This window comes from Typopeltis vanoorti, chromosome 9 (assembly GCF_054136105.1).
Source record: "Typopeltis vanoorti isolate ZY-2024b chromosome 9, IOZ_Tvanoo_1.0, whole genome shotgun sequence".
In the NCBI taxonomy this organism is placed as follows: domain Eukaryota; kingdom Metazoa; phylum Arthropoda; class Arachnida; order Uropygi; family Thelyphonidae; genus Typopeltis; species Typopeltis vanoorti.
The window spans coordinates 133,587,203-133,612,269 of record NC_143557.1 but is presented as its reverse complement, the minus strand read 5'-3'; the positions used below and the strand labels follow the sequence as shown (position 1 = coordinate 133,612,269).

The 25,067-nt window shown below is 36.1% G+C and overlaps 1 protein-coding gene across 3 annotated transcripts in view; it reads left to right on the top strand.

The window, feature by feature from the left end:
- The window catches only part of LOC150103585 (septin-7-like), a 210,644-nt gene that overhangs the window by 70,282 nt on the left and 115,295 nt on the right, over positions 1-25,067 (top strand). For all 3 annotated transcript variants that reach the window (XM_090398309.1, XM_090398311.1, XM_090398308.1), the window contains exons 6-7: positions 12,875-12,992; positions 16,635-16,727. In XM_090398309.1, the coding sequence (XP_090254435.1) occupies positions 12,875-12,992; positions 16,635-16,727 (211 nt within the window). The remainder of the gene's footprint in view (positions 1-12,874; positions 12,993-16,634; positions 16,728-25,067) is intronic.

Sequence of the window (25,067 nt, the reverse complement as noted above, 5' to 3'; positions counted from 1 at the left end):
CTCTTCCACCTTTTATCGCCACCTCTGGGTCTGGCTCCCACTGACGAGACCTCAATAAAGGTCGAAACCGGTCTGGGTAGTGACCCTTCCCTTAATGCATAGCATTATATATGTCCTTAAGGAGTGATGAGATCTTGGTCCACCTTTACCACGAGTTGCCTCAGTCCTGAAGATACTTCAGGCACAAACTTTGTTTGCTTACACTTGGATAAAAAGGATTAAACTAAATTTATTAAAGTTCAGTAGTGTTAGTTTTTTTTATGTGCAGCATGCATTTGCCAGATAAGATGTGAGGCACGTACATGTACCTGGCTTAAATATGATTTACAAACAATTGGGCATTGTTTGTAAATCATCAAATTTTCAATTGCTAAACACAGTGAATGTGTAGTTAATTCACACTGAGCTAAATAGATTCAAAATATAACCTAAGACTTTACAATTGAAAGAAAAATTTATGCATTTTTTATGTCTTTATTTTTAATTTTTTATCATCATCAAATTCCTGCCATGTACCCTCAAAGGATGTACAGGATATGATAGTACTACATGAAAAAAATTACATCATTGCTAACTTCTTATCTACAATTTTCCTCCAAATCAATCTGGTACTTGTCAAGACTCCAACATTATTAGATCTTATATTTCTATCGTCTAAGGCACTTTGTACTGTATCAATCCACCTATATCTTGGTCTTCCTCTGGGTCGTTTTGCTGCCAACCTGTCAGAGAACACTTGTTTTGCTAATCTTTATTCACCCATTCTGTTTAAGTGACCATATCACCTGAGATTAGCTCTGCTAATGCATTCCTGGATGCTGACAATGTCAAGTTCTTTCCTAATATCCTTGTTTTTAATACGATATTGCCATTGAGGCCATCTGTACTCAGGACTCTCATATCTGCGATCTCTAGTCTTTGGTCAAGTGTTTTACTTCTGACCCACCTCTCAGATCCATAAGTTAAAACTGGTTTGAACACTGTCTTGTATACAACTAATTTAGTGTTCCGACTAATTTCTCTCTTATTCCATACAATTTATTCAATTGATTTCCCACCATACCAGCTTTGCTGATTCTGTTGTCTATTTCTATATTTAATTTACCATCTTCACAAAAAATCCTGCCTAAGTAGCTGAACTGTTTTACTTGTTCCACAGGTTCTCCATGCACAATATCTTACCATATCTGTTACAACAGTTATTAAATTTAGTCAGAGAATCTTGCAGTCTTGTAGCGGATTTATTTAGAAGTATAACATCATCCGCATAAAACAAAGAGCTGACATTAACAACTCCAATTTTGATATCATGTTTAATACCACTTTCCTTCATAATGTGATCCATATAGATAATGAATAACAGAGGGGATAATATACATCCTTGTCTCACAGCAGATTTAACATTAAAACCATCTTTCTGTACTTCCTTCAATTCTAACTGCTGACTTACAACTCAAATAAAGACTAAGTATTGCTTGATGTAATGCCCCATTGACACCATATAACTGTAGCGTATTGAATAGCTTCTCTCTTGGCACCTTGTCATATGCCTTTTCCAAATCGACAAAACTTAAATACAGATCTCTGTAATATTCCCATGCTTTCTCGACTATTTGTCGTAAAGTGAAGATCTGATCCTGACAGTCTCTATTTGGCCTGAATTCAGCTTGTTCTTCACCAAGCTTTTCTTCCACAATTCTTCTCAATCATTTCTCAGGTATACTTGCATAGATCTTGCCAGGAACACTTGGTAGGGAAATACCTCTGTAATTCTCACATTCAGTTTTATTTCCCTTTTTATATATGGGTACTATGAGAGCACTACTCCAATCATCGGGAATTTGTCTCTCTGCCCAGGCTTTCTGAACTGTGCAGTGCAGTCACTGTAAGACTTTTATACCACCATACTTCTCAGCATTTCTGGTCAAATGTCATCTACTCCTGCTGCCTTTCCCCATTTTAAGCCTTTGATGGCTTTTTCTACTTCAAGTATGGATATGTATTCCTGAACTGCATGCCTGGTCAGTGTTTTTTACCACTGTGATGTCATCACTGCTTGTTTCATTTAACAGTTTTTCAAAGTAATTACTCCATACTTCAAGGATATCTTTTTCTTCTGTTTTCATGTCACCATTATCATCTCTAACTCCTTTTACAGCACTCTTTCCTCCATTCCTAAACTTCTTCAACAACCTCCAGAATATTTTGCCACCTTCTTGATATTTATTTTCTATATTCTTGCGAAAGTCCTCCCATGACTTTTGTTTAGCCAATTTTACTCAGTGTTTAGCATTCTTACATTTGTCTCTGTATTCTGTAAGAGTAAAAGCTGACTTATTTGCCAGGAACTTTTGATATGCTTTCTTCTTTTCCTTCATTGCCTCTTTAACTTCCTGTCCACCAGGGAATTCTGATTTTTTTATCCTTGAAGACAACCTCACCACATGCCTCTCTAGCTGAATCAATCAGGGCTTTCTCCAAGGCTTGCCACTGAATCTCCAAGGTTTGATTCCTGTTCTCAAACTCTTTCATTTGTTCTTCAATAATATTTGTGTATTTCAGTCTACAGTTCACATCTGAGAGCTGCTCAACTTTTATTCGCTTTAAAACTTTCTTACATGTTATTCTTTTCAATATGAAATTCAATTTTATCCTGCTCAGGACTAAATAGTGATCACTTCCAATTTCAAATCCTCTGTACACTCTGGTGTCCTGCACCAGGGAGAAAACATCACTGTCAATGAGACTTTTCTTATTCCTTGCCTCTTCTCTCTATGTGAATTTGTGCACATTTTTATGTTGGAACATGGTGTTAGTAATAACCAGTCCATGTCCTGAGCAGAAATCCAACAGATATTTGCCATTATTATTAGCTTTGCACTTTTCTCCAAATTTCCCCAAAATATTTTTGTATGTCTCACAATCATTTCCTACTCTGCTATTTAGATTCCCAACAAGGACCAACTTTTCCTTTTTCATTGTGTCAGTTGCTTTTTCTAAAGCATCAAAAAATTCCTCCACTTCTACCTTAGTAGAACCTTCTGTGGGACCATAGGCACAAATATGTCTCGTTGTCCAGTTCTCTAATGTCATATTTGCCCAGATTACTCTACTTGAGACTGACTGCCATTCAAGAAGATTAGCCTCGTATTTTGTGTTAAATACTGTGGCTACTCCTTCTTTTCCTTGATTGTCATTGCCTGAATATAACATTTTGTATTTATTGCTCAGAAATATTTCACCAGTTTTTGTCTTTTTTGTTTCAGTCACCCCTATTATGTCGATCTGGTACTTATCTAATTCCTCAGCTAGCTCCATTTCTTTGCCATTCAGGCTTCTTATGTTGATAGTACCGATCTTTAATTCTGGTGATGTTGAGTTTGGGATGTGTTTTCAGATTTGTTCCAGTAGCTGACTTTTCGCTGTTCGCACTGGTTTCCTGGTGAAAACAACGGTGGCTTTGTTTAACCGGGTGACACCCCAGCCGGCATGAAATTTTGTCATGTTGTACCATCATTTTTTATTTTGGTTTAACCAATAAGAATACAATTTGGTCGGCTAAATCCCAAATTGCCAGCCCATCCTCGTTCATTCAGTATCCAAGTAGATACCCAACTGGGTGAACCACGCGAAGGTGAGGATTGGACATTAGGTCAGAAACCCTGCTCGGTTCTCCGCATTCCTTTAAAGGCTATGTGGAGGTCTCCTCTCAGTTATACAGCTTTGACCCTTAAGCATCCCTTTATTTTTTGTCTTATCAAATTTTTTGTTCAATAGATTTTTCTTTTCAGAATTGAACTTTCGGAGCTGAATTACAAATAACTACTCTAATTTTCTACTGGTTTGAAATTTTTCACAGACAGTACTCAATATGTATTACTTCATTTTACTGTTTGATAAAAGATGTAAGCCAATATTATTGTTGTGTCCACTGAAGAGATACTTCTAATTCTGGGGTCTATTTCTTTGCAATCTACAATCATTTGTTCAGCTGATTGTTGACATTATTCTAAGTCATTATTCTATATAATTTTATATAGAATTCTGTTCTATATAAAAAAAAAAGCATTTACATGTATGCAACAACAAAAAAAAAGATATGAAAGAAGCTTAGTAATGTTATTTATTTTTTATTTTTCCTTTAAATTCCAAATATGGAATGATGACTTTTACTGCTGCTGGAAATAACTTTTGTCTTAGAAATACTAGTCAATAATCTTCTCAGCTGGAGATAAAGGCTAAAAACTTACATATAATACTGCTAATAATCTCACTGCTATTTAGAAAGAAAGACCACTTCTTAAAGAGCCTCAAGCAGTAGTGCATAATACATCAGCAATGTCTTGTTTTGTTTTCAGTTATATCCTAAATAGAAATACTGATATTTCTTTTACAGTCTCATATGATAATTTCAAAATCATTTTTTAATTTGTAATAATCACAATTTCGTATTATTGAAAACTTATAAATTATTTGACGCAGTTATTTAAAAACGAAAGAAATATTTGAATTTAAAAAATAGGTGCATGTGTTGCATATGCATTCAGCTTTTTATTGGTGGGTGGGGACTCACTTATTCATCCTGCTGATGTTTGAAATAATTTATTTTCAAAACCATTCACAAGACAATTGTTACAAATATAAATCGCTTGGGGAGCATTTTAGTGTAAAATTGTAGTAAAAGTATAGCTACTTTGCCATCTATCTATACTAACAGTAACTGTCTTTCAAATATGCAGTGATTTCTTTGTATTAAAAGAAAATGCCAGATAATGATGATGATAATAATAAGAAAATATGTAGTATTTTCTTTTTCATTGAGTGGAGATTTCAGAATGTGTGATTCATAACGTACTTTCTTTGTGTGTTTTTTCGAAAAGAAAGTGCACTTGATTATTTTCTTGCTATTTTTGTCAACTGAACGTCGGAAATAATAAGAATAACTAACTGTAGTGGATTTGGAATGTTTATGGCCTCTTGACTTAAAAGAGTGAACCTGTGTTACCTGGAGTTTCCTCCATTAGTAAATTCTAAGTCAACATTGCAGTTGTTTCCAAGATATATACGTGTCTGTGTGTTCATTGGGCCCATGCTATCTGCTGGCGATATCATATTGGTTTATGTCACCACATTTTCCCATTACTGGTAAATGTTTATTGATTATGTATAGAGGGTGTGCCTATTTATAGTAACCTGGAAGGAAATCTTCCAGGTTTCCTTTTGGTATCTCTTGGATACCAGTTTGTAACTCTGACTGTCCATCTGTTGTCTCTCATTCTGGCAAGATGTCCTGCCCATCTTCTTTTGCTGTTGTAGATTGCTTTTATTATATCCGTGAGTCCAGACTTCTTCCTGATTTCTGTGTGTCTTACTTGGTCTATTTTGTTTATATTGCACATTCTTCTTATTGTACGTTGAGTTGTTATTAAGCTTTGTTCTTCTTTTAAAGTTGTGTTCCATGTTTCACTGCCATAAGTTAATGCTGGTAAGATGTGACTATTGAAAAGATGGGCTCTTATTTCCATATCTATGGTTTGGTTGGTAATTGTTGATTTTATTTTGTTGAAGGCTATCCAAGCAGCTCTTTTTCTCCTTGCTATTTCATTTGTTATATCATTATTCATTTTTATGGACTGGCCGAGATAGATGTATTCTTTGACTTTTTCAATGGTGTGAGATTCTAGAGTGATTGTATGATCTTTACAGTATTTGTTTTTCATCCATCTTGTTTTGTCCGGGTGTATTTCCAATCCAATTTTTTGGCAGTTTTGGCTTATGTTATTCAGCATTGATTCTAAGAGTTTGGGTGTATGAGATAATAATAGGATATTTAACATTTCATTGTCGATGTTTATTCCATCTTTCGTGTCAATTTTTCTAATGATGCTGTCCAGAGTAGATGTGAAGAGATTAGGTGATAAGACATCACCCTGCCATTCTCCTTTACTTAAGTTAATTTTAATCGGGTGATTGAAAAGGGTGATATTTGTGTGCCTTCTTTGTAGATGAGTTGGATGTATGCTTTTTCTACGCCTTGTTCTATTAAAGCTTGGAATACTGCGTTATGCTCAACAGTGTCAAATGCCTTTTTAAAATCTATAAAAAAAAAAAAAAAAAAAAAAAAAAGTGGAATCTGGTATTCTCTGCATCTTTCTGTTAGCTGAGTAATAGTTTGAATGTGATCTATTGTTGAAAAGCCTTTTTTGAAACCAGACTGTTCTTTGCAGCTATTTTCATTGATGAAGGTTTGTGTTCGGTTTAGGATGACTCTGGCGAATATTTTGTGTGTGTGTGAGTGTGCTCGCGTGCTAATAGATAGATGGGTCTGTAGTTACTGATGTCTTCTTTATTAAATTTTTTATGCAGAATTATGGTCTTTGATGTTTTCCATTCAGTAGTTACTTTCCTTAATTGTATATATATCGGGTAAACCTTTCTGCTAGAGCTTTGAAGAGTATTTGTCCACCCATTTTTAATTCATCAGATTTTATACCGTCAATTCCTGGTGATTGGTAATTTTTCATATGGTGGATAGCCATTTTTACTTCTTCAGGTAGGACAGATGGTATTTCCAAATTTTCCAAGTTTTTGTCGGGTAGTGGAGTTGTGATTACTTGTTTAGATGAGTAAAGGTTCTCATAAAATGATTTTACTATTTTTTCCATTTCACCTCTGTTTGTGTGTGTTTCCTTAGTTGTCTATGAAGGCTGACGGTAGTGGTTGCTTTAGATTTATTTCTTTTTCTACTTTTTTTCGGCTACTGCGGAGAGTAGCTGCTTCTGCCAATTTTGTTGTTCTATATATGTTATAGTCGTCTTTGATATTCTGCCTCAGTTGTTTACAAATAATTTTATATTCTAGACGGTCTTTTCCTGTATCTTTCAGTATTCTTCTTTTCTTCAATAGTTCTATTGTTCTTGCTGATAGGTGTTCCCTGGTCTTAGGAGGAAGTTCATACGAGGTTCTTTCTTTGCAGTTCATTAATTGATTGTTAAAGTTTGTTAAATCTTTGTCGATGTCATTTTTTAATTTCCAGTTGGTTTCTTCCACTTTTTCTAAATTATTCTGGGTTTATCTGTTTTGAGCGTATTTTATGTTTGGACTGTGTTTGTATGTGTTTTCTTCATTTTTATTATGTATTTTGAGGGTGGCTCTTATTGGACGGTGGTCTGAATGAATGTCACAGTAGGTTTTCCCAATGACTTTGACATTTTTTATTATTCTTTTGCAATCTGTTAGGATGAAATCAATTTCATTTCTTGTCTTTCCATTTGGAGATTGCCAAGTCCATCTTTTTCCAGTTGTTTTTTTAAAGAAACTATTCATAATGTTTACAGCCTTTCTGCTTCTACAAATTCTGCCAAGAGTTCACCTCGTTCATTTCTTTCCCCCATGGTCCAATGTATTTTTCTTCAATAAATCCTGTACCAATCTTTGCATTGAAATCTCCACACACTATTGTGTATGTTGTTTTTTTCTGTAAGTGTTCATAAAAATTTTCTATTTCTTCTTTGTCAGCTGTTGAGTTGGGTGCATAGGCTACTATTATTTTTATTGTTACGGGTTGTCCAATTTTTAATTTTAGTGTTCCAAGTCGTTCAGAATGGATTGTGCAAGAAATAATATTTTTAGTTCATCATCATCATCAAATTCCTGCCATGTACCCTCAAGGAGTGTACAGAATATGATAGTACTACATGAAAAAAATTACATCATTACTAACTTCCTATCTACAATTTTCCTCCAAATCAGTCTGTTACTTGTCAAGACTCCAACATTATCAGATCTTATATTTCTATCGTCTAAGGCAGCAGTTCCCAAACTGTGGGCCGCGGCCCACAGTTTGGGAACTGCTGCACTAAAATTAAAAATTGGACAACCCGTAACAATAAAAATAATAGTAGCCTATGCACCCAACTCAACAGCTGACAAAGAAGAAATAGATCAAAACCTATGATCCCCTTGGGGACCATAGGTTTTGTTGAGGGGGGGGGGCTGTGAAATAATGAAAACAAATTGAAAATGTTTTAAGACTAAGTAGATTTTAACTTAAAAGAAACGTATTTAATTTTTATTATTTCTTTTTTGTTATTTTTTATATTTTAATGGGGAAAAAATCACAGGTTCACAATTTTGCTTCCTGCGTATTTCGCCACTTAATGAATATTAGTAAATATAAACTTATTCATATGAGTTTCATTTCAAAACAGAAATCTAAGAATTGCAGTTTCAAATATTTCCCCTGATATTGACTTTTTCTGTAGCAGTATTGAAACACATCCATCATATTAAATTGTTATTAAACTTCTTTTATGTTTTTAATTCTTTCTTTATTACTAATCGTTTTACATTTCATGTGCTTGTCCTGCAAATGTACAATAGCAATATATCTATCTATATAAAAATATGAGATAATGTGCCATGTCAAATGTTTATGTAAGATGCTAAAAATATAATATTTGTATTTATTTTTGCAATATTCGCTGTGTATGTTTTGTATTGAATATAAATACAATAAATATTATATTAATATATATCTATATTACGATTTTACACCTATATCTTGGTCTTCCTCTGGGTCGTTTTGCTGCCAACCTTGCAGAGAACACTTGTTTTGCTAATCTTTCTTCACCCATTCTGTTTACGTGACCATACCACCTGAGATTAGCTCTGCTAACACACTCCTGGATGCTGACAATGTCAAGTTCTTTCCTAATATCCTCGTTTTTAATATAATATTGCCATTGATGTCATCTGTTCACGCCTCTAATCTTTCTCAGGACTCTCATATCTGCGGTCTCTAGTCTTTGGTCAAGATTTTTACTTCTGACTCACCTCTCAGATCCATAAGTTAAAACTGGTTTGAACACTGTCTTGTATACAGTTAATTTAGTGTTCCGACTAATTTCTCTCTTATTCCATACGAATTTATTCAATTGACTTCTCACCATACCAGCTTTGCTGATTCTGTTGTCTATTTCTATATTGAATTTACCATCTTCACTAAAAATCGTGCCTGAGTAGCTGAAATGTTTTACTTGTTCCACAGGTTCTCCATTCACAACACAGTTGACATTTTCAATGATTCTGCCTATCTTCATTGCCTTTGTTTTTTTATTGCTGACCTTCATAACATATCTATTAAACCAGTTATTCAATTTAGTCAGAGAATCTTGCAGACTTGTAGCAGATTTATTTAGAAGTATACCATCATCCACATAAAGCAAAGAGCTGACATTAACATCTCCAATTTTGATATCATGTTTAATACCACTTTCCTTCATAATGTGATCCATATAGATAATGAATATCAGAGGTGATAATGTATATCCTTATCCGACACCAGATTTTACATTAAACCATCTTCCTGTACTTCCTTCAATTTAACTGCTGACTTACAACTCAAATAAAGACTAAGTATTGCTTGATATAATGCCCCATTGACACCATATAACTGTAGCGTATTGAATAGCTTCTCTCTTGGCACCTTGTCATATGCCTTTTCCAAATCGACAAAACTTAAATACAGATCTTTGTTATATTCCCATGCTTTCTCGACTTTTTGTTGTAAAGTGAAGATCTGATCCTGACAGCCTCTACTTGGCCTGAATCCAGCTTTTCTTCTGCAATTCTTCTCAATCGTTTCTGAAGTATACTTGCATAGATCTTGCCAGGAACACTCAGTAGGGAAATACCTTTGTAATTCTCACATTCAGTTTTATTTCCCTTTTTATATATGCGTACTATGAGAGTTCTACTCTAATCATTGGGAATTCGTCCCTCTGTCCAGGCTTTCTGAACTATGCAGTGCAGCCACTGTAAGACTCTTATACCACAATACTTCAACATTTCTGTTCAAATATCATCTACTCCTGCTGCCTTTCCCCTTTTAAGCCTTTGATGGCTTTTTCTACTTCAAGTATGGATATGTATTCCTGACTGCATGCCTGGTCAGTGTTTTTTACCACTGTGCTGTCATCACTGCTTGTTTCATTTAGCAGTTTTTCAAAGTAATTACTCCATACTTCAAGGATATCTTTTTCTCCTGTTTTCATGTCACATTTATCGTCTCTAACTCCTTTTACAGCACTCTTTCCTCCATTCCTAAGCTTCTTCAACAACCTCCAGAATATTTTGCCACCTTCTTGATATTTATTTTCTATATTCTTGCCAAAGTCCTCCCATGACTTTTGTTTAGCTAGTTTTACACACTGTTTAGCTTTCTTACATTTGTCTCTGTATTCTGTAAGAGTAAAAGCTGACTTATTTGCCAGGAACTTTTGGTATGCTTTCTTCTTTACCTTCCTGTGTCCACCATGGTGTTCTAATTTTTCTATCCTTGCAGACAACTTCACATGCCTCTCTAGCTGAATCAATCAGGGCTTTCTTCAAGGCTTGCCACTGAATCTCTGAGGTTTGATTCCTGTTCTCAAACTCTTTCATTTTTTCTTCAATAATCTTTGTGTATTTTAGTCTACAGTTCACATCTGAGAGCTGCTCAACTTTTATTCACTTTAAAACTTTCTTACATGTTATTGTTTTCAATATGAAATTCAGTTTATTCCTGCTCAAGATAAATAGTGACAACTTCCAATTTCAAATCCTCTGTACACTCTGGTGCCCTGTACCAGGGAGAAAACATTACTGTCAATGAGACTTTTCTTATTCCTTGCCTCTTCTCTCCATGTGAATTTGTGCACATTTTTATGTTGGAACATGGTGTTAGTAATAACCAGTCCATGTCCTGAGCAGAAATCCAACAGATATTTGCCATTATTATTAGTTTTGCTCTTTTCTCCAAATTTTCCCAAAATATTTTTGTATGTCTCACAATCATTTCCTACTCTGCTATTTAGATCTCCAACAAGGACCAACTTTTCCTTTTTCATTGTGTCAGTGCTTTTTCTAAAGCCTCAAAAAATTCCTCCACTTCTACCTTATTAAAACCTTCTGTGGGACCATAGGCACAAATAAGTCTCATTGTCCAGTTCCCCATTCTCATATTTGCCCACATTACTCTACTTGAGACTGCCTGCCATTGAAGAAGATTAGCCTCGTATTTTGTGTTGAATACTATGGCTACTCCTTCTTTCCCTTGATTTTCATTGCCCGAATATAACATTTTGTATTTATTGCTCAGAAAGATCTCACCAGTTTTGGTCTTTTTTGTTTCAGTCACCCGTATTATGTCGATCTGGTACTTATCTAATTCCTCAGCTAGCTCCATTTCTTTGCCATTCAGGCTTCTTATGTTGATAGTACCGATCTTTAACTCTGGTGATGTTGAGTTGGGGTTTGTTTTCAGATTTGTTCCAGTATCTGACTTTTCGCTGTTCGCACTGGTTCCCTGGCGAAAACAAAGGTGGCCTTGTTTAACCGGATGACGCCCCAGCCAGCATGAAATTTTGTCATGTTGTACCATCGTTTTTTATTTTGGTTTAACCAATAAGAATACAATTTGGTTGGCTAAATCCCAAATTGCCAGCCCATCCTCGTTCGTTCAGTATCCAAGTAGGTACCCAACAGGGTGTACCACAAGAAGGTGAGGATTGGACATTAGGTCAGAAGCCCTGGTCGGTTCTCCACATTCCTTTAAAGGCTATGTGGAGGTCTCCTCTCAGTTATACAGCTTTGACTCTTAAGCACCTCCATATTTTTAGTTAGCTTTTCATTTATGATGAAGCCAACTCCTCCGGCCCTTGTAGAGTTATCTGAAGCTCCCCGGAAAATTTCGTTGCCATTATTCCATTTTGCTGTTAATTTAGAGCTTGTTTGGGTTTCTCAAATCGCATGGACATCAAACTTTACATTTTGTAGTTCTTGAAGCAGGAAATCAATATGGGAGTCGGAAGACAGAGTTCGAGTGTTGAAGGAACCAATAAATAGAACCAGTAGACCACCATCGGATTTCCAGATGGTGGTCTACCTTCCTCTGCGAGATTCTTAGCACCCCCTGCTCTTGCAGATTTCTCACTACCACCTTGATGGAATTGTAAAGAGCCGCACAGGACTGGGGCCTTTTTTTTTCCCTTCTACTTGCTTGCATCTTTACAGTGGTCTACAGCACTTCTCCTGACCATGGTTCTGAAGTGCACGTTTGGTCCATGGCTCCTTATTTATTATTCGGAGCTGCCCGCTTGGGCTTTCCTCATCCGCCACTCGAGGGATGCGCTCGGTAGGGGGGTGAGGTCCTAAGTTTCAGCTCCTGTGGAACACTCGGTACTTTATTATTGTGCGCCGAATATGTATATCGGGGAGGGTGTTCCTATTGCAAAGCTAACTCATTTGTTATGTATATGTTAATATTATAAATATACATCATTTGAACTCAAATTTCCCTTAGGCTATTCCTGGAAATAAAGTTTGAACTAGAATAACATAATGTAACCTTTTTTACTTATTTTTAGGTAGGTCCTTTTTTTTTTGAAATTAAATATGTGTGCAATATTTTATGAATTAAAGCACAGTTAGTGGATAAAAAATAAACCATGCTAATTCAGTATTAAAAATCATTCATACTTGTTGAAATGTTTTATTCTCAGTTGTATGCTATGATCCCAATCAGTGAACCACCTGCCATTGAAGTACTTGCATTCTGATCATCACTTTTCTATGGTGTAGCATTTCACACGGTCATAACAGTAAATTTATTCTGTTCATAAAAGCAGGTGTGGGTTATAAAGCAAGAGTCTGCTATATTTGTATTAAACATTTCGTTGATTTTTTAGTTATATGTATTAAGTTAGTTTACAATCACTTTAAATTATCTAACTGAATACAAATTAGCATGTTTTATATTAACTCTGCAGCCTATTTGGTGAAATTATATGTATATCAGAAGTCAGATATACTTACAACATATTTCTTATTGCAGACTTAAGCCATTGGATATTGAATTCATGAAAAGACTCCATGACAAAGTGAATATCATTCCTCTTATAGCCAAAGCAGATACAATGACATCAGAAGAATGTTCCCTTTTTAAAAGAACAGTAAGTAATTTTATGGAATTTAGGAAATAAATTGACACAGTTCTGTATATTATTCTCACTTAAAAAAAAATTAATAATCCAGTGAACAGATTAAAAAAAGGGCAAAACAAAAGACACTGTGATAATTTTAATGATGCATGGTATTTGTGTACATCCAATACATCAGAATTTTAAAATTTCTGTTGTTTGTTATATGCATCTAACCTGACTTCTTTGAAACCTTAAACAGTTAATCTTTTATCTGCATAGTGTATTAGGGCTGTCAATTCTGTGTGGATTCTTCTGACCAATTTTTTTTAAAAAAAAAAACATTGAAGGAATATAAAGAAAACAGTGGTCTGCAAACTCGTGAGCAGTACAAAGTATAAGTAAGAAGGGTGACTAGTATGGTCAGAAAGGCTAAATCAGATTATAAGACAAAATTAGCTAAGCAGACCAAAATAAATCTTAAGTTTTTTCATTATTTGGAAGTAAGAAGAAGAAGAATTTTGGAAGGATAACAGTTTTAATCAATGCTGATTGTAGGTGACAAAGCATAAGAAATAGTTCAGTTACTGACTGATACTCAAGGGAGTATCAGTCAGATGGAGGTTTTTTTTTTTTTTGCAGATGTTAAATTGAATAGAGACTGATGTGATAATTGAGGTGGACAAAGTGGAGGTGCTGAGCATTCTGAAAAATACCAACGTAAAATAATAACGTCCAAGAGGTTGGCCGAGTGGCTATGTGCTTTGCAACAATATGCTTGAGAAAGGAGTGTCCTGGGTTCGATTCCTGCCACTGATGTTGAGGAAAACCTCGAAACTGCAAGGTAAAAGAGGAAAACAGGAAGAAGAAGAAGAATAACACTGGGATTGGGTGATGTGTTGGCTACAAGAGTGTACAAGAGAATTGTCAGTGCCTCTGACCAAACAGTCTCAACACTGGCAGTTGAGTGGAAAGAATAGTTCCATTACATAAAGGTGGTTCCAAGACAGAAGTATCAAATTTCAGATTAGTTCCCAGTAGTGGTTGGAAAAGTAGGTTGAGGATAAAATCCAGCAGTGGGTGGATAGGAATACAGGATGAGTAGCATGACTTTGTAAAAGTTCCTACCTTAGTAATTTACTCACATTTTATAACAGTGACAGCAGAATTGGATAGGGGAAATTGCTACACCATGATACTTTTGAACTTTGCAAAGGCATGTGACAGAATACCACATTGAAAACTATTACAAAAGTTGGAACAAATGGGAATGGATATGAAGTTAGTAGCATAGGTAGGTAATGGCTGCCAGATAGACACCAGAAAGTAGTATATGGTGGAGTGGAATCCAGGAGAATGAGGGTGACTAGTGGAGTCCCTGAGTGTTCTGTACTAGACCGCTAATCTTTAATTTGTATAGTGGTTTATTCAGGAGTGGAGTCAAAAAGATGGCTTGTGACTAGTGGAGTGCCGCAGGGCTCTGTTCTTGGACCACTACTTTTCAATTTGTTCATCAACGATATTGGAAAGGATTTGAGAGGAAGTGTTCACTTGTTTGCTGATGATGCAAAGTTGGGTAGAGCAATGGTGAGTGCACAGGATGACAAAATTTTACAGGATGATTTGGATAGTTTGGAGGACTGGGCTAGGAAAAATGGGTGTCAATTTAATGTGGCAAAGTGTAAGGTTATGCACTTTGGGGTGAAAAGAACTGCAGCAGTATATCGCATTGGTGGAACTGTACTCCAGGAGATTGATGAGGCCAGGGATTTGGGAGTGCTGGTGGATAGGGAGTTGAAGTTTAGGGGGCACATTGCAAAAGTGACTAAAACAGCTCACCAAATCACTTGGCTTATGAAAAATACTTTAACATGCAGAGACAAACAAGTTGTTGTTCCTCTGTATCGAGCCTTGATAAGACCCCATCTGGACTTCTGTGCCCAGTTATGGGCACCAGGGTTTCTTCGTGATGGGGAGGAAGTGGAGAGGGTCCAGAGACGAGTGACCAAGATGATAGCAGGTCTGTGGAATGAACCTTATGAGAATAGGTTGAGGATTTAAGTTTTAAAAGAGGTAAACCGTGAGTAGACATAACTATACATAATAAATAACGGAAAAAACTCACGTAGAAATATTATTTCTACGTGAGTTTTTTCTTTATAAAGGCCTTTATAAAGAAGCATGTGAAACTCTACTTCATTCTCCTAACTTAAACAGATCCGACGGCTTACGTCTATCCCCTTTATGGGAGATAGTACTTTACAAATCAGCTAATCTTTCCTAACTTTTTATTGTATTAAATTTTTTTTATTTTTTTTTATTTTTTTTTAATTTTTTTTTTTAGGAAAGTTATTGACCTTTTTAGTTATCTTACACCAGCTACTTAGGTGGCGCTTTTTGGAATTGTCAGTTAGTGTTTAATTTTTGTGCCTAATTGTACTGAAGATGCCTGTGACACACAGGCGAAAATTATACCATTAAATAATATTTCTACGTGAGTTTTTTCCGTTATTTATTATGTATAGGTTGAGGATTTGTGGGTTGCAGAAATTGGACGATAAGCGAAGGAGGGGTGATATGATTGAGACATTCAAATTACTGAAGGGTTTTTATAAGATTGATCCAGAAGATATTTTTGAAAATATAACTGGTGGTGGGAGGACTAGGGGCCATGCATGGAAGCTGGGCAAGAGCGTGGTTGACAAGGGTATTAGAGCTAGGTTTTTTACTTGGAGAGTGGTGAATGAGTGGAATAAGCTTCCAGAGTCTGTTGTGGGTGCTACGACCGTGAATGAGTTCAAGGCAAGATATGTGTGAATGCTGAATAGTTGTTCCAGACATGATGTTAGGGCCTCCCTCGATGAGTCTGTCGACTCCTTGGAGTTTCCCGGAACAACAACAATAATAATAATATTAATGATATAGGGAATGATTTGGGGGGGGGGGATATGTTTGCTAATGATGCCAACCTGGGTAGAACAGTAGTCGATAAAGATTTACATATCCTGCAGAATGATTTAAATAAAAAAAAATAAATTGGCTGTGTGGATGAACAATAGTAGTTGTCAATTTAATGTTGCAAAATATAAGGTTATGCACTTCAGGCTGAAAAAAATACATACTGTGTTTCTCATTGATTGGTAGTGGATTTCAGGAATTGATGAGGCTAGGGATTTGGAGATAATGGTGGACAGAGAGTTGAAGTTTAGAGCACATATTGTAAAAGTTGCCAAAATAGCAAAAGTATTACCTTGAATTGAAAAACAAAAAATCCATGCCCTTAGTAGATTCAAAACTGGACTGAGACTTGTTGATTTGAGAGTGGACATGCCAACCACTTGACTAACCAGGTTTAGTTTTCATTCAGATATTTCATAAATCTTTAGTGTATTGTTGTATACAGTATGATAGGACCCTTTAAGCTTCTTTGCAACAATAGTCATATTTGTTTTTGCTTTTGCAATATTCAGCATAGTATGAATGTTTTTCAATAATTTTGCTTTTAAAGTGTGTGTGTGTTGTGTGTGTGTGTGTGTTCGTTTGTTTGTTTGTGATAATGAATGGTGTCACTATACAAGAATGCTATTGTGATATGAAACTGCAACCATTTCCTTCTTGTTATAGTTCTACAGAAATTTGTACTCATCACTGAACTCATCAATACTTCATTTGCAGATTTTAAATGAAATTGCTCAAAATCAGATAAAAATTTATGAGTTCCCAGGGTGTGAAGATGAAGAGGAAAATAGGCAACAGAAGATTATGAAGGTATAAAATTTTTTTCTGTGGAAAATTATTTTTTGTTTATATAATTTTGGGAAATACGAATTTTTCTTTCTTACACTAATACTTGTGTTAATTATTACCAATTACAATTCCAAGTGTCACTAAGCAACTGTCTTTCTGTATAATTGTCAAGGTTCCAAGTGCCTCTTTTCTAGCAACCTTTGATAGATTGGAGGTTGAGTGACCATGGGTTAGATATATTAATGAAATTATTACAGTATGAGAGATTTTGTTGTTTGATTTCTTTTAAAATTATAATTTTCCTGAAAAATAAAAATGGTGAAATAAAGTTAAGGTCATCATCATCAAATTCTGTTCCCTCAGTAAGGTGCATGGTACACGATATTATGATGGTATTCCATGAAAAGTTTGTTATTACGGACTTCCTAATGACACTTTTGCTCCTTATGTTGTACCATCTGGGTTCTTCAATTTTTCTTGTTACTTTAAAATTAATGACACTTTTCCTCCAAATTAAGGACTGAAATATCATTAGATCTTATATTGCAGTCCTCTTAAGACACTTTTTTGTCTAAGACTTTTTTTTTTGTCTAAATTCTGGTCTTTCTATTTTTCCTGCCATCAGACATCTGTTCTCCTAACTTTTCCTTTCTGTTTAAGTGACCCTATCACCTGTGACTGATTTGCTTTACTCACACAATCATGAATGCTACTGGTGTCAAAATCCTATCCTATATAATTTTTTAACATGATTTTATCATTGATGCTATTTGTTAACCCCCCCCCCACCGCTGCCCGCACATATCACCAATTTTTGTCAGAACTGACTTTTGTCTTTGGTTAACTGTTTTATTTCTGGCCCAGCTCATGGATCCTTAGCCTACCTTCAGTGGCTCCAGTCAAAACTAAATTTTCTAAATAACACCTATAGCAAATTTAGAATGCAATAAATAAATACATCTAACATGAAATATAGGTAATGGATAAAAAAAATGGAAACACTGAGTTATCAGGTTGCGTTATCGGTAATTGCAGTTCAGCATCTACGATGCACCAAACATAGACGCAGTCGATATTCAAATATACTTCCAACATTCCTAGGAATGTGTGTATAAAGGCAAATAGAGGCCTGCTACCATTTATTGTTAGAATGGAATTCAGAAATGACCTCAGTTTGTGACTGGTTGTTAGAAACCTATTTCAACAAAAATTCTGTGCCGGAAACTACACAGAGTTGGATATCACAGTCGGGTTACCTTACTCAAGCCTTTGATTATTCCCATCAATTCACGTCATCATGTTGATGTGAATTCATCCCTACACAACAGTGGAGGAATGAATCCAAATTCACACTTTTTGCTGAAAATCTTCCAAAGGAAGCTTACCAGCCAGAATGCTTGTTTCCAACTTTGAAAGATTTTGATGGTTCTGTAATGGTCTGGGGTGCATTCTCATGGCACGGTAAAGTATGGGTCCACTTGTTGTATTGGAAGGCAAAGTGGATACTGTATGTTATCTTTCAATTATGAGTGATCATTCCATGTTGATTTTTCTCCTATGCAGCCAGCCACGTTTCAACAGGATAATTCTCTCATTCATCAAGCAAATCATGGTGAATTGATCCAGTTTCTGTCAGATGAATGGTGTAAAATTCTTCCTGTTGAGTTCCAAGCACCGACAAAGTCTCTTCCTTGAAGAATACAGATTGTATTAGACACCCACGGCAGACCAACACCATATTAATTGAAAGAGTGACATGTTTCAATTAATATGGCGTTAAATTACTTGTATATTATATAAAAGCTTGACTTGTCAGCATTCTAGGTTATTTTCTGTTTCCATTCTGCCTCACAACCTATATAGTACAGTCAAAATTTGCATTTTCTACAAGAGGGAAGAACATTTGATAACATTTAGGAGTGGTAACAACAGTTCACAAATTGACTACATTTTGACTAGAAGAAAACATCTTAAGGTTGTGAAAAATTGTAAAGTAATTCCAACAGATCGAGTGGTGCAGCAACACCGACTGCTGTGCACAGACTTTAAAATAAGATCGAAGATAAGAACCTCTGGAAGCCATGGGATGAAGACAATTAAGTGGTTTCGCTTAAAAGAAGAGAGTGTGAGGAATCGTTTTAGGGAGAGGGTGTTCGAGAGGATTTCGGATGGACTGGAAAATGTACAGGATTGGTGGAAACATAATTCAAAAGTAATTCTGAGCTGTGCAGTTGAGGTGCTTGGTGAGACATCTGGAAAGATTAGAGAGCAGAAGGAGGGTTGGTGGTGGAATAATAATGTACAGGTGGCAGTGACAGCTAAGAGGAAGGCAAAGCAGAAGTGGGACGAGGCAAGAGTGGAAGAGGACAGAGAGGTGTACAGAGAGAGAAAGCAAGAAGCCAAGAGAGTTGTGGCACAGGTGAAGGCCATGGCATATCAAGATTAAAATAACTATTTAATGCTTCCACAAGGTCCAATAAACTTTATGAGCAGTGCAATGAAGAAAAATCAGGCAAACAACAAATTGAATCCAATAAAATAAACATTTAATACCGGATTATAGAACATGTGCATTTAAGTAAAACTTTAAAAACAAGAAAATGCAAATCAGCTTAGTCCAAATACTCATAACAAACATAAAACATTAGGCATCGCACATTCAGCTGTCAATATTATATTAATCCGAATAATTGAAGATGGTCCACACAGTTCAATGTTACAGAATCTCACAGTAATTATTCTTAAAATAGAATTCTCTTATTCTCTCTTAGTCAACTAACACTTAATTTAATTATGAGGCAGTTATCACTTGAAGGGGGGAAAGCACTTTAAAGCTCCATACTTCGGCTAATTTTAGTAGAATGCCACAGTTAATGTTAAGATATATCAGGCAGAGCTAACTCTTATTTCTTCACGCTGAAATATAAAAAAAAATGGACTGCTCTTACCAGGTTATCCTTTGCACATCGGATTCACTATAGGCACACTTAAAACTGAAGTTAACTATCACTTTGAAGTAACACTATTCAAAGGGAATCTTCACTATATAACTGAAATATTAAACATAGAGCTTCACAAGTCTTGACGCACTCGTTTTAGGTAATCTACTTATTCCTTGTTTTCTTTTATGCATTAAATTCAGCCTTGCACTATTCTTCCTCAAAACAATTGGCATTCGTCGTAATTTTAGAATTCTGTATAAATATTCCTAATTGCCTATTAATTTCCTGGTTCCTTCCTAATTTATTTACAGCATATCCAAATCCCTTTGCTGCCACCCCTTTACTTTACTTCTTGCTATCCTGAATGCTTCTCCTCTGTTTACCTTCGTTCTCCAATTAAATACGTTCTTTCTTCCTGCCAAAATCTGGTTCTAGCTAGTTCAGCTTATATCAACTTCTTCTCTCTTCTTATACCATAGCTCACGCTCCACGCACGTGCTATCTAAAATTAACTCCGTTCCCTTGACAACAGCCAATCAAATGCATTCAGAAGAATTATTACATAAAATTGCATTCTCTTTCAGTAATGTTAATAAAAAAATATATATCACAGTTCATATAATATACATTTAAATTTACTTACAGTTTCTTACAACATTTACACAGGAATTAATAAAATAAACTGAATGATATTTTAATACAGAGTCCTATCAGTACCAATACATATTTTAGATTAATTAATTAAACAATAATAAACAGACTCCAAGTAATTATATGAATAATAATTTACAAGTAAGAGACTAACAACAAATGATATTTACAAGTCTTGCTTATAACATGGTGGATTATGTTAACTGTGAATGAAGAATTAAAACATACAAAATAATTTCATTCACAATTTAACAGTATGATCAATTAGAAACAAAGGAAGGACAGAGAAAAATTTACCAACTAACGAGATGTAGAAATAAAGCAGCAAAGGACATCTTACATGTGAGGCAGATCAAAGATGCTGAAGGAAGAATATTATGGAAGGATGTGGACATAAGAAACAGATGGAGAATATACTTTGAGGGACTTTTGAATGAGGAAAATGCAAGGACTCACAGAGAAGATGGGCAGCCTTCTGAGGGGATGGTGCAGAACATCAGGCCATGAAGAGGATGAGGAATGGAAAATCGGTGGACCCCAACAGGATTCCAATGGAGGCATGGAAGGCACTGGGGGAAGAGGGTATTGACCTGCTGTGGGACCTGTTCATGAAAGTTTGCCAACAGGAAAATATACCTGAGGAATGGAGGAAGAGTACTCTTGTCCCCATCTACAAGGATAAAGGGGATGCACAAGACTGTAAAAATTACAGAGGAGAAAAATTGATGTCCCACACATTGAAAATCCTGGAAATGGTTCTTGATGGAAGATTGAGGAAGGAGGTGGAGATTGCAAAGGAACAATTTTGTCTTCATGCCTGGTAGATCAACAACAGATACTATCTTTGGGTTACGGCAGATGGTGGAAAAGTTTCAAGAGAAACAACGGGAGCTACATCTGGCATTTATTGATCTGGAGAAAGCATACAATAGAGTGCCAAGGCAAAAATTCTGGAGGTGTCTGAGGGAGAAGAAGGTTCCAGAGAAATATGTCAGGTTGGTGCGAGAGATGTACAGAAATGCGAAGACAAGTGTTCGGACCTGTCTCGACAGAAAGTTTTCAAGTAACAGTTGGCTTGCATCAAGGGTCAGCATTAAGTCCATTTCTATTTAACATTGTGATGGAGGAGGTGAGAGAAGATGCGCCTTGGACAATGTTGTATGCAGATGACATCTTACTGTGTGCAGATTCAAGAGAAGAAGCGGGAACTAAACTGGAACGATGGAGGAAAGTACTGGAAGAGAGAGGTATGAGACCGAGCAGAAGTAAGACAGAGTATATGTGTTGCACAGTGGGCGGCAGCCAGGAGACAGACCTAGAGCTGGAAGGAAATGTCATCAGGAAGGTGAGGGACTTTAGATATTTAGGTTCAACAGTGGAAGAAGATGGAGGAGCTGAGAAGGAAGTAGGATACAGGATACAAGCGGGTTCTGGAGGGAGATGGCTGGAGTGTTATGCGATAAGAGGGTGCCGATCAATCTGAAAGGCAAAATCTATAGGAGAGTAGTGAGGCCAGCTATGACAGTATGCTATAGAAACTGTGGCCCTGAGGAAAAATAACATCAGCAGGATGGAAGTAGCAGAGATGAGAATGCTTAGGTGGATGTGCGGTATGACCAGAAAGGATCGTCTGAGAAATGACTATGTAAGGGGGAACAGTGAAAGTTACGAACTTAGGAGCGAAGATACAGGAGGCAAGGTTGAGATGGTTTGGTCATGTGATGAGGAGGGAGAGCGAATATGTGGGAAGAAGGGTCATGCAGATGGATTTGCAAGGAAGGAGGAAGCGTGGGTGGCCAAAGAAGAGATGGAGGGAGCTGGTAGAAGAGGACTTGAGGATGAAGAACTTGCATGTGGTGACAGCCCAAGACAAGAGGATGTGGAGGAGACTCATCATCAACTGTGACCCTACTTAATTGGGAGAAGCTGCAGAAGAAGAAGAAGATTTTTTATAGTATTAAGTTCTGAAAGCTGGAGATTTAAGGGTCTCTGTACCATGCAATTCATGAATGGTTTGACTGCAGCTTCAAATACTTGCACTGGTAAAAAAAAAAAAAAAAAAAAAATGTGCAAAGAAGAATTACAAATGAGAATTACACTTTAGGCTAAGCTGCTGGTTTGCATTTATGTTACACTTTAATGGGATAATTTACAGCATAAAGAGAAATAATTAAACAAGTTTAATTATTTTCAATATTTTGTCTCAGTCAAAGAAACATCATCAGGAATACAATTTTAATATTGTAAAAATACACACAATAAACAATAAGTGGAAGAAATAAGGTAGAATAAATAAAGACTAAAGTCCAATGAGGGGTGCCCTCTATGGGTACTGTTGTGGTGAGCCTTAGTTGTTGGGTGGAAGGTCTAAGAATTAAAATTTTCCAAATTTCATCATCATCATCATCAAATTCCTGCCATGTACCCTCAAGGGATGTACAGGATATAATAGTACTACATGAAAAAAATTACATCATTATTATTAATTTCCTATCTACAATTTTCCTCTAATCAGTCTGTTACTTGTCAAGACTCCGACATTATCAGATCTTATATTTCTATCGTCAAAAGCACTTTGTACTGTATCAATCCACCTATATCTTGGTCTTCCTCTGGGTCATTTTGCTGCCAACCTGGCAGAGAACACTTGTTTTGCTAATCTTTCCTTGCCCATTCTGTTTAAGTGACCATACCACCTGAGATTAGCTCTGCTAACACATTCCTGGATGCTGACAATGTCAAGTTCTTTCCTAATATCCTTGTTTTTAATATGATATTGCCATTGATGCCATCTGTTCAAGCCTCTAATCTTTCTCAGGACTCTCATATCTGTGGTCTCTAGTCTTTGGTCAAGTGTTTTACTTCTGACCCAGCTCTCAGATCCATAAGTTAAAACTGGTTTAAAAACTGTCTTGTATACAGCTAATTTAGTGTTCCAACTAATTTCTCTCTTATTCCATATGAATTTAATCAATTGACTTCCCACCATACTGGCTTTGCTGATTCTTTTACTATTTTTAATTTACCATCTTCAGTAAAAATCATGCCTAAATAGCTGAAATGATTTACTTGTACCACAGGTTCTCCATTCACAACACAGTTGACATTTTCAATGATTCTGCCTATTTTCATTGTCTCTGTCTTTTTATTGCTGACCTTCATACCATATCTATTACAACAGCTATTCAATTTAGTCAGAGAATCTTGCAGACTTGTAGCAGATTTATTTAGAAGTATAACATCATCCGCATAAAGCAAAGAGCTGACATTAACATCTCCAATTTTAATATCATGTTTAATACCACTTCATAATATGATCCATATAGACAATGAATAACAGAGTGGATAATGTACATCTTTATCTCACACCAGATTTAACTTTAAACCATCTTCCTGTACTTCCTTCAATTCTAACTGCTCACTTACAACTCAAATAAAGACTAAGTATTACTTGATATAATGCACCCACACCATATAACTGCAGCGTATTGAATAGCTTCTCTCTTGGCACCTTGTTATGCCTTTTCCAAATCGACAAAACTTAAATACAGATCTTTGTTATATTCCCATGCTTTCTCGACTATGTGTCGTAAAGTGAAGATCTGATCCTGACAGCCTCTATTTGGCCTGAATCCAGCTTGTTCTTCACCAAGCTTTTCTTCCACAATTTTTTTCAACCGTTTCTCAAGTATACTCGTATAGATCTTGCCAGGAACACTCGGTAGGGAAACACCTCTGTAATTCTCACATGCAGTTTTATTTCCGTTTTTGTACAGGGTGTTCGGGATAAATTTGACATATTTATAATTAATTATATTTTTCCGTAAGTTACATGTATTAACACACACTTCTCTTCATTTAAAAGTTTGGACCCTTCTTCATTCATATACAAGATGTCAGAAAGGATGGATAGCTGGAACCCACCTGAATCATGGAAGAGAATAACTTGTATCATGATGATTCGTGCCCGCCATCAAAATAAGGATATTACGACTGCTGCCCAATGCTCCCTGAATACAGTAAAAACAATCAGGCATGAACTAGAGACTTGCAATGGTGACTACGAGGATGTAGCAAGAAGAAAGATCCCTAGCAGACGATCTGATTGCGTTCGTACAGCAGAATTCCTCGCAAATCTGCAGGAACAGGTGTTGAAGAACCCTGGCATTGGAATTCGGGCTTTGTTCGTGGAGTTGCTAACTGTAGTCAAGCCCTGGATAACAAGGGTAGCCAATGGTAGGCCGTATGTATGGCAGCAGGATTTGGCCCCTTGCCACACCTCTGGGAAAAGTCAAAAATGGTTGTCTGAAAATTTCTACGACTTCACCAGTCCAAATGTTTGGCCTCCAAACTCCCCAGACCTTAACCCCATGGATTATTTTGTATGCGGCGCAGTTGAAAAAGACACCAATCGCACTTCCAGTAATACAAAAGCCCAGTTAATGGATAAAATTAAAACAGTTTTTGCGGCCCTTCCCAGGGAGACTGTAGCATCAGCTTGTTCGAGGTTCCGAAGCAGAATTGAAGCTGTGATCGATGCTAATGGTGGTTATTTTGAGTAAATCTTGTTGATAGTATTGTAATTAACTCTGCCTGTAATGTTTTTTTGTCAATTCATTAAATTTAATAGATACAAAGAAGATTTTCTTTTTCCTTACGAAACTGTCAAATTTATCCCGAACACCCTGTATATGGGTACTATGAGAGCTCTACTCCAATCATCGGGAATTCGTCCCTCTGTCCAGACTTTCTGAACTGTGCAGTGCAG